This window comes from Poecilia formosa, unplaced genomic scaffold (genome assembly GCF_000485575.1).
Source record: "Poecilia formosa unplaced genomic scaffold, Poecilia_formosa-5.1.2 Scaffold62, whole genome shotgun sequence".
NCBI lineage: Eukaryota > Metazoa > Chordata > Actinopteri > Cyprinodontiformes > Poeciliidae > Poecilia > Poecilia formosa.
In genome coordinates, this window is record NW_006800001.1 from 235,679 (window position 1) to 255,131 (window position 19,453).

At 40.3% G+C, this 19,453-nt stretch overlaps 3 protein-coding genes and 1 long non-coding RNA gene across 5 annotated transcripts in view; 2 read left to right on the forward strand and 2 right to left on the reverse strand.

The window, feature by feature from the left end:
* The window catches only part of LOC103139606 (dnaJ homolog subfamily C member 11-like), a 10,975-nt gene extending 8,190 nt beyond the window's left edge, over positions 1-2,785 (forward strand). Inside the window, exons 11-13 of the mRNA XM_016672497.1 lie at positions 239-603; positions 685-814; positions 935-2,785. Coding sequence (XP_016527983.1) covers positions 239-603; positions 685-814; positions 935-960 — 521 coding nt within the window. The 3' untranslated portion in view covers positions 961-2,785. The remainder of the gene's footprint in view (positions 1-238; positions 604-684; positions 815-934) is intronic.
* Positions 2,786-3,416: 631 nt separating this feature from the next.
* phf13 (PHD finger protein 13) lies at positions 3,417-10,559 on the reverse strand. The gene is made up of 5 exons (XM_007554169.2): positions 10,157-10,559; positions 9,259-9,360; positions 6,670-6,849; positions 6,172-6,592; positions 3,417-6,083 (listed from the first exon to the last, which is right to left on the reverse strand). The coding sequence occupies exons 1-5, from the start codon at positions 10,199-10,201 to the stop codon at positions 5,851-5,853; spliced, it is 981 nt and encodes a 326-aa protein (XP_007554231.1). The 5' UTR covers positions 10,202-10,559; the 3' UTR covers positions 3,417-5,850.
* Positions 10,560-11,102: 543 nt separating this feature from the next.
* LOC103139510 (uncharacterized) lies at positions 11,103-14,771 on the forward strand. Its single transcript, XM_007554170.2, has 4 exons — positions 11,103-11,762; positions 12,302-12,729; positions 13,062-13,105; positions 13,199-14,771. The coding sequence occupies exons 1-4, from the start codon at positions 11,585-11,587 to the stop codon at positions 14,160-14,162; spliced, it is 1,614 nt and encodes a 537-aa protein (XP_007554232.1). The 5' UTR covers positions 11,103-11,584; the 3' UTR covers positions 14,163-14,771.
* LOC107836472 (uncharacterized) lies at positions 12,315-17,784 on the reverse strand. Of its 2 annotated transcripts, none has more exons than XR_001662376.1 (4): positions 15,842-17,784; positions 15,539-15,607; positions 12,492-12,649; positions 12,315-12,403 (listed from the first exon to the last, which is right to left on the reverse strand). It is a non-coding gene; the product is annotated as an uncharacterized LOC107836472 (long non-coding RNA). The 2 variants fall into 2 exon arrangements; XR_001662375.1 differs by having other exon boundaries at positions 15,758-17,784.
* Between the last annotated feature and the right edge of the window lie 1,669 nt (positions 17,785-19,453).

Sequence of the window (19,453 nt, forward strand, 5' to 3'; positions counted from 1 at the left end):
AAACTGGACTGAAAACACCAGAGTACAGCTCAGACATCTGTAGATCTGTGGAAACATTGCAGCTGTCTTATCGTGGTTTATCCTTATAATCCAGCATTTTTGGCTAGATCAGCTCCCGATCTCTGATGGAAACATAAAACATGCAGATTCTAATAATTTGATTCAACATAGGATCGTTGCACCATAGAATCACATCACATGTTTTCGGATTGGTAAAAATATCAATTGAAATGTTAAGAGCGTATAAATACTTATTTTTTTTTAAAAATACTTTTGATTCAGGGCCTATCAAAGGGAGACAAACATAACTCGGTGCTTTTCAGAAAAAAAAAAAAAAGACCAAATAATGCTGGTTGTTTCAGCGTCCCAAACTCTGCAATAAAAACGCTTCAGTGCCGACGTTTTAACATCACCTGCAGCTGTTCTACGAACCCCAAACACGCTGTGAATTTCCCCCCAGGCCTGATCATCCTTAACGGCTGGTACGGGAAGTTTGTGTCGGACACCAGCCAGAAGCAGGAGAAAGCCAAGGTGATTGACGTCACCGTGCCGCTGCAGTGCCTGGTCAAAGACTCCAAGCTCATCCTCACCGAGGCGTCTAAGGTGAAGCAGATGATGATGGCTCCCCGAGCATCTGTAAATCAGCAGGCGTGCTCTTCGTATGAACGCTGTCTCTGCCCGCAGGCGGGGCTGCCGGGCTTTTACGACCCCTGCGTGGGAGAGGAGAAGAGTCTGAAATTACTCTACCAGTTCAGAGGGGTCATGCATCAAGTCATCTCCGCAGACACGGAGCCACTACGGATACCCAAGCAATGTTAGTACTCATCCACTTTCATCCGTGACGCATTGTAGCTGCATGCTTACATACAGTATTACCGAAGCCTGAAAGCTGAGCATTAAATAATGTTTTTGTTTTTTTTTTTCTTTCCCCCAGCTCACAGAACTGAGTCTGAATCCTAGGAGTCCTCTGCTGTTGACGTCGGAGGATAGAACAGACTATGTACGTGGAAGAACCCAAGAGTAAAAGGGATAGATTTTTTTCTAAAAATCTGTTCGTTTCCCTCCTCTAGCTCTCCTCTGTCATGGTATTAGTGAATCTAATTCACAACTCTGTGCTCCTTCCTTTTTCTAAACTCCAGTTTGTTTGTTTTTGGGTGAAATCAGCACCGGGTTTCCCCTGTTGGCTACACCCGATACACCCAGGATCGCATATCGGTACGCTGCAGGAGAGATGACACCGGCCCAAAGTAGTTTTGTAAGACACAAAAGGACTGATTATTACAGCCAGCCGGACGGCGATTTCCCTCGGTAGCGAATGAAATGTCTGCGGTTTCTCACATCCGTGTTTGTCAGGTGTGAAGGAGCTATAATTTGGTCTCGTATATAATCTTCACTTGTCGCCACGGCAGCTTTTTGAGTCGTGAAACTGTTTGGGTCAACTATGCAGGACGGTGCCTGGGTAACCTTGAGGCCAACCAGGACTTCGCTCACGTTTTTAGATCACACCCATAAAAAGGTCAGCCTTTCTGATTTAGGAGACATTTTACTCCAGCGTTTGCTGCTCGATGAGATGCCAAGTGTAAACTGGTTCTCAAAACGTGAAGGTTTGGAAAGGAGAGGAAAAGGACTGCCTGTTACTACAGAAAAAGTCAAGACTTTTCCTCGCTGATTTCTAACACTCCACGCTGCAGCTCGAAGGCAGAAATCTTGCTCGGATTTGATTTGCGTCAGTATTCATCGATCAGCTCTGCAACCGCAGGGATAAACAAACAAACAAAAAAAAAAAAAAAAAAAAAAAAACAGGGATAAACAAACAAAAAAAACTGTGCTCTCCAGAAAGCCTGAAGTTAATACCAATTCATGCCCATATTTGGTGTATGTAAACTTCTGACCTGCACTGCAGAATGCTGCACAAAGAGAGACGCAGCTTCTTCACTGCTAAACCAGCTGCCGCGTCGGAGCGTTGCGGAGGCCACTTTTATTCGTTTATTTTTTTGGACCGTGTACGTGGAGGAGTCGGAGAGGGAGGGGTCTTACTGGAGTCTTTTAGTGGTTAATTCACACACTAATTAACATCTGCTGTAACTAGTTTTCTCAGCAGAGTGGTACACGATACACTGAACCGCTGATGAATGGGCAAACATTGTAACACTTAAATCCCTAAGTTTTTAATTTCCGCAGCACAATAAAGCTCCCGTTTAAGTCCATTAAATTAGATTTTACTCCCTGTCTGATTGGTGCATCTGTTGGTAGATGGATTGTGCAATAACAAAGAGGTTGTTACTTCTTAGGTGTTTTTTTTGTTTTGTTTTTTGGAAGAGGGTGTCCGTGTAATGAACTACGGGGAACCCTAAACTTTATTAAGACCATTAAAATGGAATATAAGCTGAGTTTTATTGAGTATATGGTATATATAAAAGGTTAGATTTTGCACAAAATGTACTATATATCAGGCATTTTGTCCAAATGGTGCTGAAGACCTTAATTGTAGCTGTACACTTTTACTGAAATGCATCAAACAGGTTAAAAACACGTGTTCAGATCAATCTGCAAGCCGTTTTGCACTGTTACCGTTGTGTGTTTGTCCCTTTTTGTTGTTTAGGTGTGTAGTAAAAAGGTTTGGTCTGGTCATTTGTTCATTTCTGCCATCGTAAAGGGTGAGCGGAGAGTGCTTTGCTGATTTTACATTCCAGCCTGCGAGCCAAACGGACCGGTGTAAATGTTCTGTTTGTTTGAAAGGAAGATATGTGTTCTGTCCTGCAACGTTAATAAACATGGAATAAAAGCTGATGTCTCATTTGACTGGAGGAGGAATTCAAAGGTAAAGCCGAGTCTGCACGTCAACAATCACAGTCCACATTTTAAACTTTCCAAGACTGTCTTTAGACCACTTTTAAAGTTCAAATAGAAAAGTTCAAGAGAAATTTATGGCAGATATTTCTGCAGGTATCAAAGTTTAGATATGGAACCTGCTAAAACTAGAATGGATGGATGACGGTTGGATGAACCAAGGAATAGTGAATCCATAGATGGATGAACAACAGGTATATGAGTCAAGGACGAGTGTGAATTATAGATGAATAAATAATGAACTAAATGAATGGATGGACGTATTAATAAATGGAGTGGTGGATAAATACTGAATACATTGATAAACAGACGCAGAATGAATAATGGATCAATTAAATGACAGATGGACAGACAAAAATGATCAATGGCTGTCAGGAAAAAGATGAAAAGAGGGACAGACAGATGCTGGACAAACAGTTGAAGGGACAAGTGGACAGTGGGACGTAAACAGGTTTCAGATGACAGGACAGGAAACGTATCCCATTTTATCCAGACATGGAAAATGCATCATTTCCATACTTTTCCAGAACACCCAGAGTGCAACATGACACAACAGAAGATCCCCCTCTGGTTAAAATGGTACCTCTTTATTTACAATAGTTTCACAGAAACAGTTTGCACCACAGTACAGACAACGCTTTCTCAGTAAGGGGATGGGACAATCCGGGGATCAGGATAAGCCAGCGGGATCACAATGAGCAGAATCATGCCTTGAAGACAAGACACTACAATTTGGAATCTGACCCTGAAAACGCCCTTCAGTTTCTCTTTAAAACAAACGCCCCGCGGACCGACGGCGATTCTGGTTTGTAACGTCGCGAAAACAACCCGAGCTCTGCACCCAGCAGTGCAACCAACACCAGAAGACGGGGTGCACAGGTAAAACGCACCCAGTTCAAACTCCGTCTGTTCGCAAACAATCGTTTTGTGGTTGCCAGTCGTTCCCCGGTGAAGTTGCTGATGCTGCATTGTTAAATCTCCCCCCAACCCCAATCCTGGATTTGGATCCTAAAATTCCTGCGTCTAAAAATCTGTCTACAATATGGCTTTTTATATAATCGGAAACAATATGTAGTCTACACATACAGGCCCAAACAGCAGATGGCACATAAATAACAAAGCTTAGAACTTTCATCCGAACTGGACCAAGTTGTAGAAGAAAAAAAAAAAAATTCCCATTAAACTTCTTTTCAAATGAATACTGTAGGAGGCTGAAATCTGCTCTGATTAAAATGCTTAAAAAGGCAACACAAATATTTCTTTGCAAATATCCATTTAAAAACAAATCGAGTACAAAAAGAAGAAAAACCACGGAGCTTTAATGGGAATACATAGCAGCACGTGTGTGGCAAACACGCTCGTTCAACCCGACTCTGACCTGCATATTTCTACCTGCAGACTTCAGAGAGCGTCTCCTGCAGAACTCCCGTTTCTCGTTCATTAACTTCAGAACAGGACGGCCTCGCGCTTCTCTTAATCGAGTGTTTTCCCCCACCCCATCGTGAAACTTTGATGGCGTAAACGAAGGAAAGACACGAACCAAACTGAATCCTGCTACAGAATGCGCCAAAGTTACACTGACCAGAATGAACTGAAGAACTTCTGTAGTGAACGCCGCGACTCTTCTGTTATCTGGCTTTTTAACTTGTTCAAATACAGTTTATTGTAAAAGAGATTTTAAAAAAAACAAACAAAAAAAAACAGTTTAAACACTGAAAAACATAGCTTGACGTTGCTGAATATACAGATGCATCTCAATAAATAAAAAGAGCTCAGAAGTCCATTTTAAAATTGAAAATAGTTTTATGTTTTAGGCTTTTTTTTTTTTTTGCTGTCAACTCAGTGGTTATCTAACCAATCATCTCTAATTCAGTTTTTCATAAAATTTGAGTATTACATAAGAGCAATCAACGACTTGCCAGTACTGAAGCAGAGAGTTGCTAACTCTTTTCATAAAGAGCACAGGGCACCAAGAAGATAGCTGTTTAAAAACTGCTATTTCCAAAGATAATCTAAAGTTGAGCTGAAGGAAGAAATCTGGTATGAAAAATGTGCAGCTTTAAGAGGACAGTTTAGTTTCACTGAGCAGCCTAATGAATTTTAGGTTTTAATTAGCTGCAAGCTATAATATGCTTCAAATCTATTGTGTTTGCAATGAATTTAAATGAAATATTTTCAAATTGAGTTATGGAAAAAAAACCTTTTGCTCATATTCCAGTTTGATGCGATGAACCTGTATAGTCAACAAACGTCTAGATTCAGCGGCAGGAAGACGAGCTTGTAAAGAAGCCGCGCTTGGGTTGGATCGTCGCTCCGAGATAGTCTTTAACGAGGTCTTAAATATGGAAAAACGAGGAGTATCAAAACGGATAAAGCAGATGCAGACCTTAGTAGTTGAACCTACATCTTTGTTCTACAGGATTATACCTCAGCTTAATATTATAGCACCATCTCAAGCAAATGACAAGGCTTTTCTTGTTTTTAAAAAAAAAATGGTACATGGTGTAACAGCGAAGCCATCCTAGAGAAAACAAATCCAGTTTAATCTGAAAGACGTACATGTTTCTGTGTCTACCTTCTGATAGGTTTAAAAAAAAAAAAAACCAGTGAGGAAAAAGTGCAAACTATTTCTCCCACAAATCCCAGCATGCACCAAGGTGGGTGGCAGTTGTGAAGATATTCTCTACATATGGCAGTTCAAACGTTTCCAGTGTACCAAGTCTCAACATTGATAGTTTGATGCTTTTCTGATGCCCTCTACAGACAGGTATCCATTCAGTGATTGCCTTACGCACAAAGTCTGGAGGAAGCAGAAACGGAGCCCGATAACTCTAAAACAGCAATCAAACCATCTATAGATGGGATAAGGCCTGGGGGAAAGAGTTCCACCAAAGTGTTTTGTTTAGAAAATGTGGGTTCCTGGTTGGCCGTGAGGAGGTCAGGTCCAGCTGGGTAAACCGAGGGGGAGGAGGGTTTTAGAGTTCATGATCTGACCAAGAGTCAGTCTAGCAGATGTTTACGTGAGCCGATGCGCGAGCGGTGGGAGCGCCGGGCATCTGGGGGTCCGTATGTGTCTCGGCAGCTTTGGCATACGTATGTCTCTGGCACGTGGCTCTTGCGAATTTTGGCGCAGGACAGGTGGATCCAGGTGTTGCACTTGTTACATTCGATCATGGCTCGGCCCGCGAAGGGCTTCATGCAGAAGCACGTCACCAAGTCCCACGAGTCGTCGTCTGAAAGACACAACAAGGTCGGAGAGTTTCCTTTTAGTTAAACCGTCAAACGGTGATATTAGCGTTTCGTAGCGCAACGGGATCTTACCGGAGTCCACCATTATGTCCTCGTCCTCTCCTGAGCCGTCTTCGTCTCGGAACACCACCTGCTTCCCCTGGCGGAACACGGTTCGGTTTCCTGAAAAGCCCTCCACCTTCTGTACCTTTACGACCCCCTCTTCCAGGTCTCGACCGTCCCAGTGTCGATGTTCCTCCTTTGGCTCCTCCTTGCAGGGCGAAGTGCTGGGCAGGCACGCAGGGATGAGGGGAATGCTGAACTCATCTTCGGGCTCTTCTTTGATTAGTCGGCTGCCGAAGGACAGAGGGGACTGAAACTCCGGTTCTGCTCCGTGGGTCGGCTGGGCCCTCGATTCCTCACCGGAGTGATACTCCCTCTCCTTTCGCCTCTTCTTCTTCTTCAGCTTCTCAGCTTTTCTGTGGTCGTCTGGATGCAGGGTGGAGATTGTACGCTGCAGAGAAAGCAAAGTTCATATAGCAAACTGACTGAACAAAGAAGTCAAATTATGTGTTGACCGTTGAAGCTTACGTCTCGCTTGCTATGAGAGGACAGCAAAGGCGCCGGCTGTGGACGCTTCCTGCTTCTGTCTTGGGGCACCTTGGGCGGCCGCTGGGGGCAGGAGGCTCCGGGTCCGGGGGTCCAGCCATCGCTGTCGGCAGTGCTGCCTGTGCTGTTGGGAGGACTGGAGCTACTGCGAAGTGGAGAGTCCTGGAAAAGGAAACCAGTGATGTTCAGTCAAAACTAGAAACAGCCTAACAAATCGGCTATTGACCGGAAACCGGATGATTTTTAGCTCCACAGAACGGCTGGAAATCCCAGAAATGCTAGATTTTTTTTTTTTGTCCTGGTTAGTGAATGCAATTTTTCTGCATTGGCGTTGTTACTGAATCAGCCAGTGAAGCTGTTTATAAATGAAGTCAATTGAAACACAGAGACGTAAGAAGCTGTTTTAAAGTAAACAATTTACTACAACATGTTGAGAGAGTGAGACCTTTAGCAGAAAACAAGAAGACTTGTAAAAAAAAACTGAGGTTACAACACATTGTGTTGCATTTTAATACAACAATCATTTCACTAGAACAAATTACGTAAAGGATGAATGAAGCTCAATGAATGTGAGAACAGTAGTGCTAGTTGAGGTGACCGTTTCAAAACAAGCAAATAAAACAAAGAATGACAGGAAGCAGCGTAGCCATGTGTAAAACCAGTAGCGGTCTACATGTCAAAAACAGACTTTTGGGCAGGAAGTGCAAAAGGCTGCTCTACACACTTGGACCAAGATAAACTACAGGCCCAAAGGAACCTGTTTGACATGATGCCATTGTGTTTCAGTCTTACGTACCGAAACACAGAATTATGTTAGCCGAGAGGAACTCGGCACTCTTATTCTGTTTTCCATTAAACATAATTTGAGAACAGAAAATTGAAGCAGGTCAAAAATCTTACAGACTTTTCTGAACAAATAAAACCAAAACCGGGGTTTCTGCAAGTTTCAGTAACACATTCGGAAGTATTTTGAAGACTTCTATAATTTCAATTTAAGATCTACATTAATTACAAAACAGCATGAGCAACTTACTCGTCTTTTTTCTATCTACAATGACCCCAATACACCATTGTAGAAATCTGAGATTAAAATCACAATACAGTGACAAAAGTTCCCCTGGGAGACAGTTGAGAGGAAGTTCTCCATGTTCTGAAATACCAGCTCCCTTATAGGAGATTTATTGATGGTGCTTTGAGCCAAAAACTGGGTAATACTTTGTAATATTAATGCCAAGGCAGGGCATATTAAGGTTATTGGTATTGAACAGTTTTGGGAGGAATATAATTTGGATGCCCTACATTCCACACTCTTGGAGAAACTAAAAAGGTTTCTTCTAACTTGCCCTACTTTATAGGGCTGGCGTACATAAATATTTGCCCACTTGCTTATTTTTTTCCAACTTCAACCCCTTTTGCACAACATGCCATTTAGTTATTAACGACATGTTTCAGACAACTAACAAAATTCCTGCATTCTAAAAAAAAAGACACACACATATCACAAGACCAAACATTTCAGGTCTTAAGAAATGTTTGATTTCTTAAGACATGAAATGTTTGATTTCTTAAGACCTGAAATGTTTGATTTCTAAACATTTTTTAAACCAGCTACAGTAGCTGTTTCAGGGGTTGAATTATTTTGCAGGTTCACATGAAAGACTGAAGAATCAGTCATAAATAACCTTCTGACAGTGTGCCATTAATCATGGGGCTTGTTTTGTCACAGTGTAACCACATCCAAATTCCTCAGCAAACGCTACAACACTCAAAACAAATGAATCCTGCAACTGAACATGCTAGAAAACAAAAATAATGGAAGAAGAGATTAACGGGTAAATGAAGGAGTTTTAAGGACTACATTTTAAATGATTACATTTTCGAGGTGCAGCAAACTATTGCCCAGAGATCAGAATCAAAGGACATTTTTGATTGGCAAATTAAAAACAAAAAGCAATTGCTTAGAAACTAAGAACCGCTATCATTCCTAGTCTATAAATGATACCAAAAATCATATACTTTGATGCACTTTTCAAAGATTAGTAAAATAAGTAAAAGTTTGGAACATGGGTTTTGATTCGTATCTTGTAATTCATTGATTTACTGTTGGATTAAAACCTATTATAGCTATCAAGGAATCTATAGCGTATTTTATGTCTTACAAAAATAAAAACTAAAGTCTAAATCAACATTGCGAGATCTAACATCAGAGAAAACCACCAAATGGTATCAGCTAGAAAAATCCTGACTAATGCAAACAATTACCCATTTTCATCTTTGTGTTCAAACAGATCTACTTTTTGTTCTAGTGGAATTCAATGAAGTGTGTATGCATAGATGAACATAAATGATCTTTGAATAATTGAACAGTTTTGTAAATGTACTCTGAGATTAAATAGTTTTGATGTGATACCTAAAAGTATATTCCTCTTATTTAGTGTAATACTTTGTTTTTTATCTGTTTACATGTAAAAATAAAGAGATATATAATAATAGTAATTAAAAAAAACATTTAAAAAAATACACAAACTATTAAGTTCTGTTTAGGCCACAGTAAGTGTTTTGACCACCTACCTCTTGTGGGTATGGGATGTAACCGGCATAAGCCAACACAAACGTGCAAAACTTGTTAAAATCTTCCACTGTCCTCCTCCTCCTGTACGGCGGGCTGAAACCCTAACAAAGACACAAAACCATGTTGTTGAAACCTGCACATCAACAGCCTCAACATGGCGATGATGACATTAACGAGAAGTGACCGCCTGTGCACCATCCACAGTGTGCAAACTAACAAGAGTTGGCACTGCGCCATGACCAAAGAATGGATGTAATAATATCATCAAAATCTCGACAGTCACGAAGTAAAGTGAAATCGATTACACTCAAATCATTGTGAGGACGTTATCTGGCGACCAACCCCCACCGATAAACCCCAACTACAAACTAACAGCTAGGGCTAGCTGCTGTGGCTAGTGGTAAACAGCCGTTGCTAAGAGGCTAGCGACAACTCGGATAAGCTGCCGAAAACACACAACGACGCATCAAACTAACTTCACCCTATAAACAGTGCCCGTCTAAGCTATAAAAACATGTATATTTACAAACTGTTAGCTGACGACAAAACTAGGTTGTTTGACAGTTCATGTTAGCCAGCGTTGCTTTTAGCATCCCCCGCTATGATGATGGAATGTGTTCTTTTCGACGAAACTCCGGGTTGGCGAGCATTACCATGTCACAAAGCCCCGCTTGAATTAGCAGAAACGACGTATTAAGCAAATGGAACAACAACTTCCGAGTACAGACATATAAACATTCCTTCATGTTCAGCGTGTGCAACTTTAAGCACTATGACAACATGAGCATAGCAGGCTAACATCGGCTGTGGCGTGTGGTGACAAACCTAAATCAACTTGAACACTGCTAGCCGTGACAGAAAACTACTCACTGGGATACCGTTACATAAATCACTCACCTCCGGCTGAAATGCATGGGATGTCGATGGGTTTATGTCACCCATCTCTGCAGAGAATCCGACCACTCGACGTGTTATAGGTAAGCTCCACACAAGCTACAAAAGCGGGTACCTCGGTGGGATCGTAAACGCTTATTTAGCTTCTGCTCGCTCGATGCCAACCGCTAACTAACGTTACCTGTGCTAAGACTCGAAGCAACAGTGTTACCTCAGGTTGACATCACAAACATTACTTTTTACTGGCAATAGTTAACTAAATAGTCGGCAAAAACACGGAAAAGTGTGACAATTAAATGAAACCAAACGTTGCTACACTTTTTCCCTCAACGGAGCTATTCAGTGAGGTCGTGGTTTGATCCCGTTTACCGACTCTTCAGCGGTCCACTTCTGCTGTCACTTGCAGCCTCCCTCCCCACTTTCTTCTCTTTCTTCGGCCAAGTGTTAGCGCCCTCTGCTGGGCGCCAGCGTGAGGTGTTCCTGGAGCTAAATGAATCAGAGGTTCGTCTTATTCTGTACATTTACATTTTAAAAAAAGCATTAAATTCAATCTTTGTTTTAGTGCTGAGTCCTGGCCGTGTGTAACTATCATATCCCGTACTTTCTTCTTTACATTTAAGATTGTATTTACAGAACACTTCCTAGTTTTGCTGTCAAAAATAGCACACGAAAAGTTGTGAAAAATCCTACCTTCAGTTTGATCAAATTTATTATGTGGGTAAAAATCCCAAATAATAATAAAAAAAGCAGTTTTATTAAGATTATCAGTACCACAACAAAAGGCATCATCTGGAGCTGCTGTAAGGTAAGGTCACTGCTTATATCTAGGGTTGGTTATTTATTTATTTATTTATTTATTTATTTATTTATTTATACGTATAATAATTTACTTTAAGAGACTGGCTTTATTGGGTCTGAGATTGAAAAATACTGCCTGACAATGGGAAAATGGGAACTACATGTTTTTGGCACAACAGGAACTTCATTACCTGTTATTATGAAGAATTTATTATATAATTTGATGTTTTAAAGTCTTCTTGCGTACATTGTGTTTTTCTGAAATGACATTTTGGTGAAATAAAATGTGTGCAATATTTACGACATAAAACAGTGTGTTCACTTATTCACTCATAGGACAAATATTGTAAAATAATTTGAAAAATTTTTATTATTGTTGTTGAAGAATGAATCATTGTTATGATGCTAATATCATCCTTAATATAAGAAAATTGCATTTATACCTTAAGCTCATCATGGTGTTTCTTCTGAGTGCACAGCGCCGTTTTTCCTGCAGAGGGCGGTAGTGAATCCGATTCAACACCAATCCATTGCAATCCCCATAGCGTCCGACGTCTTTCCATTTCCGGTTGATAAGTAGTATTCTTACTAGGCAGCAGTCGTGCTAATGTTTACAAATTAACATCGTTTAAGATGGAGAACGTGAGACTTCAGGGTTTTAGGACGTTTTTGACTGAACACTTCACCGCGCTGGCCGTGGAGGTGTTCGGTGAGGTTGAGAGCATGATGGAGGCTTGCTACGAAGAAAACAAACGACTCAGGAACATGCTGCACATGGTGCTGACCCCTGAAATAAAGTTAACCAGAATAGGTTCGTGCTTTAAAATGTTTGCAATGTCTACTAACCTTGCTTTGTTTCTTCAGTCTTAAATCGATCACAGAAGCTGATTGGCATAACTTTAATAGTGGTGATGGAAATCAGGAAAGTTAGTTCAGAGTTCCTGCCCATATTTAGACGAAGCAATTTTCTGGTTTGGATATGTTTAGAAAACAATATTTGTATTTTCAAGCTTAATTCCACATCCTATTGTGTAAATGTTGTCCCCATATGCATCCATTCAGCCATCTTACTCTTTGTCTTCTGTCTATCCATTCATCCCTCTATCCATCTTTTATTCTAACATTTCCATTTTGCACAGTAATATTTGTTGATTTGTGTGTGTACCTGAAAACAATAATTACGAAGAAATGTTTTTGGGTGTACCATTGGGAAATCACGAAATGGGTTATTTGGTCCAAGAGGGTTATTTGTTTCTGTTGGTTAATGGTCATGGTATTTGATTCTTTAAGTAAGGTACAAGATGTAATGTCAACTAATATGTACGTTTCTTTGTTCTTTCTAAATGATAGATGCCAATTTGTACAGAGAAACACCCCAAATTACTGGAAAGCAACTTTTGGAGCAAAACACAACACTGGGTTTTGAAACTGCAGAGCCGTTGAATAAAAGACCTAAAGAAGAGACGATTGAATATGAAATTAGCTATGAGACGGAACAACAACAATGGCCGGCAGAAGAGGAAAACGCCTTTCTAGTTACCGTAAAAGATGATCCAGAAGATGAAGAGGGAAAAACAACCTGCGTCACAGAGACGCCCAGAGAAGCGGCTGTGCAGCAGCAGGACTCTTCTGCCACCATCTCGGCTTACGACAATTTAAGCGAACAGGAAGGCTGGTCGTCCCCGGGGTCAGATGAAGCTGCACATGCACCATTGCAAGTAAACAAAGACGGAATGAATGTCAACCAGCAAATAAATCCTGAAACTACAAGTAAAAATGTAAGTGTGGCAAACTTCTCCCCTAAATCTAAAGCTTTTTGGTTAGTAAATAACGTTGCACTGGATAGGCGGGCATGCATAGCCAAACATATGGTCATATATGCGTCATTACTGTTTGTGAAAATTATTGATCATGATTATTTTGATTATTATTACTATTATTATTATTATTATTATTATTATTAGTTATCTGCTTGTGAAATGCACAGACATTAGCGCCACCGATCACACAGAGTGCCATGTCTTGTTAAAGAACTAGTTCAAACCATTTACATTTTCATGGCAATAAAATAATGTTTATTTTTTGCTTTTCTTTTTTTCTATATTGAAAGGAGTCAAAGTTCTCCCAACAGAAGACAATACTACAAATGCCAAGGTAAGATTTTATTTCCTGCTTTATGCTTCCATTTTTTAAAATAATTTTTACCTTCAGTATTTCAACAATTTTGCTCGTAACACCTTTTTTCAGGATGATGCTCCACAAGTCTCTTACGCTTTCCCGAGTTGACCAACAGTCCTTTTTAGACAGGCTTTCTGAAGCGTTTAGTGATTTCCCTGACGACCAGAAGCCCCTGATAACCACAGTGGGCCTAAAACTTGATGGGGAATGGACAGAGTGTGCTTTCGGTGAAGTCCCTAAGGGCTCCCCGATTTCCTACCAATGCCCGCTGCCATCCAGTCAGGATTTCAAGCCTCATTACGATGCCCCCTCTCAACCGTTGCTTCCCCTGTCCTGTCACACGCTGGAGCCAGAGACCGTCTTTCCTACGCTCAGTGCTCAAGAGCAGACATTCGTAAATGCCATGAATGTCACCTGGGAGGAAGCGCACAGCCTGGAGGAAAGCACCAGAGGAAATATGGAGGCTGCAGATCAGCAACTGAAGATGCGTCTCACCGGCCGATTTAGAGACATCTGCAACCTGAAGCCAGGACGGAGCCACGCAGAACACCTCCTGTTCAAGATTCAGAAAGGAAAGCCGCGGTGCAAGACTGCGCAGATCGACGTGGAAATGAAGCCGGAAGCTCTTCGGGAATACTGCCGGCATTTGTGCGTCAACTGGTCGCCTTGCGGTTTGGTTGTCCACCCAAATGCGCCGTGGTTGGGAGCGATGCCTGACGGGTTGGTGTACGACCCCAAAGAGACGAGCAGCTTTGGGCTGGTGCACGTCCAGTTCCTCAACGTCAAGAGCTTCATAGAGTGTTCATTTCTGACCTGTAAGAACGGAGCGTTGCTGGTAAAGAGAGCCCACCGCCATTACTGGCACGTGCAAGGAGAGATGCTGGTGACGGGCACGCCATGGTGTGATCTAGTGCTGTACGCCAGGGAAGACATGCTGGTCCAGCGGATCTACCGCGATGAGGTTTTCATCAAACTGATGAAAAAGAAGCTGGAAGAATTCTTCTTCTATCATTATCTGCCTAACCTGATTTAAGTTTGATGTGACAAAATGAATCTTATGTTTGCAGCATCTCAGGGCTTTTGTTGGACAGACGTTTTTCACTACAACTTCAAAGTATATCAAATAATCTATCCCCGAATGGCAATGGAAATGTTATTTCAACAAATGTTATATGTGATTAAAAAGCTTTGAGTCTAAAGGGATATTCACAGTAAGCTGTGGTTTGGCCAAATCACAAACAAGATATTTCTATTCAGCTAAGCCGATTTAGGAGGAGTAGCTCAATTTTGCCTGTTCTAGTGAATATTTGAAAAGCTGTGGTGAGAAATAAAAATATTGTACACAGTTCTCTGTAGGCCTTTTGTTACCATGTTGCGTATTAATTTCAGGAGCTGTAACTCTAAAACCAGTGTTGTTTCAGGTACTGGTTACTTTGTTTTTGGCAGATTAAAAATTGTTGTCTTTTCAAACTGACCATCCGGGGAAGCGGGGGGAAGTTTGTATTTCTTTTCTTTTCTTTTTTTTTACTTTCAAAATTTGCTAAAATTCAGAAGAAAATAAATAAACATTTGTTTCGTGATTAATTTTCTCAATTTTTGGAAGTTGGATTGTTCAGAATTAAAGTTGCTTTTAAATCTTGTATTATTTCTCATCAGTCTAATGGCTCATTTGATCAAGTTTCCTTTGCAGTCTATGAAGTAGATACGTTTCTGGTAAACGTGTCCGACAGTTAGCTTGTTTACTAATTCATTGTACCGTCTTAGTGTTGACGGTACGGTTTTTCCTCTGAATGTAATGGTAAACCTTTGCAGTTTTACATTAAAATGAGGGAAATGGATTAAGAAGCGTTCTAGCTCAAGTCTGGAAATGTTTGGTCAAGAGTTCAGAGTAAGAACCCGGTGTTATGGTTAAACTTTTAAATCTCAGATTTAATAAACACCTGTTAATGGCGTACTGAGCCTTTCCATTCAGTCAGCTGGAGGTTTAGACCTGGTCTAAAACACGAGTTCATTCTTTGACTTTTCATTTTACTTGCCAGGTTAAGCAGCAATTTTTAGATCCTCAAAAGTTTAAAACACTTAAAAACTAAAATATTGGCAAATTCACTTTTTTTTTTCTTGCCTTTTGTCGCAGCTTGAGTTCTCACAGTAAATCCCAAATTATCAAGTGAGAATTTAGTTTGAAATTGAAAACTGGCAACACGTTTTCTGATCGATGTGACCACTGACTGAAAAGATAAGGCACCAGGATTAACCAAGCCTGGCTGTTTGAACTTGTCTGGAGCATGCTAGCTGCTCAGAATAAATCACCAAGGTAACTCATGTGCTACTGCTTTTGTGAAACTGAATCAAGGCTTAATTCAAATGGGTGTTTTGAGCTAAATCTTGATTAAAGATCTACAAGATTACCATTTTAGAGTGGCGAGCCCAATACATGGACTTAACACCCGTGAGATGACATCAAACATGCCGTATCTTCTGCAAAAACAAAAATAAAAATTGAGTAATTAGTTTTCCAACATCTGTTCACAAACAATGAAATCTGGCTGACTCCGTTAAACACAGATGTGAAGCAAGTCTCGGAAGATTTCATATTAAACAAGTGCAAGGAGTTTGTGTTTTACTCACTCGCTGTTGTTATTTTAAACACAACCACTTCCTAATATACGAGTGCAACATAATAACAGTCCTGATCTTTAATTTACAGCGGACCTTCTTCCTTTTCACCAATTTTCTCCAGACGCTCCAGGTGCAAGAAAAAGACGGTGAAATATTGCTGTATTTGTCCGGTAGAGGGCGCTGTACTCAATAATGAGGTAAACACTCGCAGGTTACTTTGCTGCTGGGTTTTGGGAATGTTTTTTTTTTTTTTTGCCCCCCCCCCCCCACTGGAAATGATGCGTCATGTTTTAGAATCGGCGTAGTCACAACTATTAGTCAGCAGATCAGCGAGTTATTTTGTGCTGACGGCTCTGCGTGTGACTGACTGAGGGAGGGGGGAGTGTGTGCAGGCTGACCGGATGCAGTTGTTTTGAAATCATCAGCTGTGTCCTCCGAGGGACAGCTCGACTCTGCTGCTTGAGTCTGCACCGAGCAGCCGCCTCCGGTTAAGTCCCACGATGCCGATCAATAAGACCCGCGTCAGTGTCGCCTACTCTTCGCTCGGTGTGATCCTGGGGGTCTCTGCCTTCCTGGTGTGGAACATCGTGTACAAACAGCAGTGGACCGGGGCCATGGGGGGTCTGTCAGGTGATGTAGCACTTTCCAAATTTACACTCTGGCAACAAGAGAGGCGGTTTGTTTTTACTGTGTCCTGGCTGCTTCTTACTAAGTGTCCCTGCGTGTATTAGAGGTCACAGTTCAAATGTCATGAAGGTTAAAACCCTCCCAGTTAAACCCATGAAGGCTGATGCATTTTTGCTTTTACGTTAAAACGAATGTTTGCTCTTTAAAAAGATTAAATGACACTTTATGTTGGGGGTGGGAGTGTTCATGAAGAGGTGCGGGTGTATCTCTCATTTTATAATCAGGGGTTCAAAGTTCACTTTTAGTGTCTGTTAGACCATATCTACAGATTCAGCGTTTTGGAACTGGGTTGTTCTTGCAGCACGGTGCGACATGCAAAAGTGTATTAGATTAAACGACAGAAATCTCAAGTACATGACAGGTAAAAGTAATAAATGGTGCAGCAAGAGTTGAATATAACGTGCTTTAATTTGAAGAACTTAATCCCATTCAATCATGGTCATATGTTTTGAGTTTAAGGTATGCCTTTTTATATTCCTGCATTTATCAGTTTTGTTTCTTGATTAATTATTTTTATTTTTTTATCATTTGGCTTATGACTATGGATTGTATTTCAGTGCTGTGCATTTATCAAGCTAACATTTACATCCATATGGATCTATTACCATAGATCTGGATATAAAGGACTCTGGTAGTCCTATCTCTACAGGACTAGTTCATATCTATTACCTTTGCACCCATTTAGTCCGGGCATGTCCTGTAACAACTTCAAAAAGGATAAGAAACACCTGACAGTAAAATGACGTTATTGTTGCATTTTTTTTTAAAGATTAAATTGTGGGAAATTACTGCTAAAATGTCCATCTTTACAGGGAGGTCAGAACAGTTCCCGCTCCTGTAGGGCAGACTAAGTGAAATTTGTTGACCCATGAAAAAGTCTATTTTCTTCTTCAAGCGATAATGACTAACCAAACTTAGCTGAACAACTTTGTAATGATTTGCCAAAATCAGATCCAACGTTTTTTTCATGTTAGCATCACTGCCAACATTGCACATTGTAGTCAATATTTGTTGATAACGTGCGTTTTAAATAGATTTTCTTAATTTCTTAACTGCCACTTAATTTAATAGAAACAATAGAGTCAAATTTATAATGTGCTGATTTTTTTTATTTTTTATTTTTTTGGGAGACACAAAAGATATCAGTGACATTGAATACATCCAGCTGTTGTTGAATAAAAGATAATGATGTTTAGGCTGTAGAGTCTCAGTCTGTGTATGAAGTTGGTGTTATTAGGTGAAGGTCATCGGGTGAATTATCTCCCAGTGGGGATCTAAACTAACTATTCAGAGTTTACCTGTACTTTGGTTTGTACTTAGTCGATTAAAAAGGCACTTATTTCCTTTTGGTGTGTAACGGTTTCNAAACATTTTTTAAACCAGCTACAGTAGCTGTTTCAGGGGTTGAATTATTTTGCAGGTTCACATGAAAGACTGAAGAATCAGTCATAAATAACCTTCTGACAGTGTGCCATTAATCATGGGGCTTGTTTTGTCACAGTGTAACCACATCCAAATTCCTCAGCAAAAACTACAACACTCAAAACAAATGAATCCTGCAACTGAACATGCTAGAAAACAAAAATAATGGAAGAAGAGATTAACGGGTAAATGAAGGAGTTTTAAGGACTACATTTTAAATGATTACATTTTCGAGGTGCAGCAAACTATTGCCCAGAGATCAGAATCAAAGGACATTTTTGATTGGCAAATTAAAAACAAAAAGCAATTGCTTAGAAACTAAGAACCGCTATCATTCCTAGTCTATAAATGATACCAAAAATCATATACTTTGATGCACTTTTCAAAGATTAGTAAAATAAGTAAAAGTTTGGAACATGGGTTTTGATTCGTATCTTGTAATTCATTGATTTAGTGTTGGATTAAAACCTATTATAGCTATCAAGGAATCTATAGCGTATTTTATGTCTTACAAAAATAAAAACTAAAGTCTAAATCAACATTGAGAGATCTAACATCAGAGAAAACCACCAAATGGTATCAGCTAGAAAAATCCTGACTAATGCAAACAATTACCCATTTTCATCTTTGTGTTCAAACAGATCTACTTTTTGTTCTAGTGGAATTCAATGAAGTGTGTATGCATAGATGAACATAAATGATCTTTGAATAATTGAACAGTTTTGTAAATGTACTCTGAGATTAAATAGTTTTGATGTGATACCTAAAAGTATATTCCTCTTATTTAGTGTAATACTTTGTTTTTTGTCTGTTTACATGTAAAAATAAAGAGATATATAATAATAGTAATTAAAAAAAACATTTAAAAAAATACACAAACTATTAAGTTCTGTTTAGGCCACAGTAAGTGTTTTGACCACCTACCTCTTGTGGGTATGGGATGTAACCGGCATAAGCCAACACAAACGTGCAAAACTTGTTAAAATCTTCCACTGTCCTCCTCCTCCTGTACGGCGGGCTGAAACCCTAACAAAGACACAAAACCATGTTGTTGAAACCTGCACATCAACAGCCTCAACATGGCGATGATGACATTAACGAGAAGTGACCGCCTGTGCACCATCCACAGTGTGCAAACTAACAAGAGTTGGCACTGCGCCATGACCAAAGAATGGATGTAATAATATCATCAAAATCTCGACAGTCACGAAGTAAAGTGAAATCGATTACACTCAAATCATTGTGAGGACGTTATCTGGCGACCAACCCCCACCGATAAACCTCAACTACAAACTAACAGCTAGGGCTAGCTGCTGTGGCTAGTGGTAAACAGCCGTTGCTAAGAGGCTAGCGACAACTCGGATAAGCTGCCGAAAACACACAACGACGCATCAAACTAACTTCACCCTATAAACAGTGCCCGTCTAAGCTATAAAAACATGTATATTTACAAACTGTTAGCTGACGACAAAACTAGGTTGTTTGACAGTTCATGTTAGCCAGCGTTGCTTTTAGCATCCCCCGCTATGATGATGGAATGTGTTCTTTTCGACGAAACTCCGGGTTGGCGAGCATTACCATGTCACAAAGCCCCGC